The sequence below is a fragment of the Piliocolobus tephrosceles genome, unplaced genomic scaffold (genome assembly GCF_002776525.5).
Source record: "Piliocolobus tephrosceles isolate RC106 unplaced genomic scaffold, ASM277652v3 unscaffolded_15439, whole genome shotgun sequence".
Taxonomy (NCBI): domain Eukaryota; kingdom Metazoa; phylum Chordata; class Mammalia; order Primates; family Cercopithecidae; genus Piliocolobus; species Piliocolobus tephrosceles.
In genome coordinates, this window is record NW_022297020.1 from 431 (window position 1) to 1,400 (window position 970).

At 54.5% G+C, this 970-nt stretch overlaps 1 protein-coding gene across 1 annotated transcript; it reads left to right on the forward strand.

The window, feature by feature from the left end:
* Window positions 1-2: 2 nt before the first annotated feature.
* Window positions 3-878, forward strand: LOC113220871 (mucin-2-like; the record flags this gene model as incomplete). Its single annotated transcript, XM_026450196.1, has 2 exons — window positions 3-461; window positions 633-878. Coding segments are annotated over 2 exons (705 nt in total), but the record flags the coding sequence as incomplete, so codon positions are not given.
* Between the last annotated feature and the right edge of the window lie 92 nt (window positions 879-970).

Below are 970 nucleotides of genomic sequence, written 5' to 3' on the forward strand. Positions count from 1 at the left end.
GAAAACCTGACTTTAACAAACCAGGTGGAGATACGGAATTGATTGGAGACATCTGTGAACCAGGATGGGCAGCTAATATATCTTGCAGAGCCGCCATGTATCCTGATGTTCCCATTGAACAGCTTGGACAAACAGTGGTGTGTAACGTCTCTGAGGGGCTAGTATGCAAAAATGAAGACCAAAAGCCAGGTGGGGTCATTCCTATGGCCTTCTGCCTCAACTATGAGATGAACGTTCAGTGCTGTAAGTGTATCACCCAACCCACGACCATGACAACCACCACCACAGAGACCCCAACCTCAACACCCACCACAACCATCACCACCACAGAGACTCCAACTCTGACACCCACCACCACAGTGACTCTGACCCCAACACCCATCACCACCACCACTACAGTGACCACAACAACCCCCACCAGCACACAAACCCCAACCCCAACGTTGACGACCACCACTACAGTGACCCCAACCCCGACACCTACTACAACAGAGACCCCAACAGCGACACCTATCACCACCACCACTACAGTGACACCAACCCCAACACACACAAGCACACAGACCCCAACCCCGACACCTATCACTACCACCACTACAGTGACATCAACCCCCACACCCACCACCACACAGACACCAACCCCAACACCCACCAGTACACAGACCCCAACCCCAACACCCATCACCATCACCACCACGACAGTGACCTCAACCCCAACACCCACCAGCACACAGACCCCAACCCCGACATCCATCACCACCACCACTACAGTGACCACAACCCCAATATCCACCAGCACACAGACTCCAACCCCGACACCCATCACCACCACCACGACAGTGACCCCAACCCCGACAATCATCACCACCACCACTTCTGTGACATCAACCCCAACGCCCACCAGCACACAGACTCCAACCCTGACAGCCACCAGCACACAGACCCCAACCACTCCACCAACACCTATCAC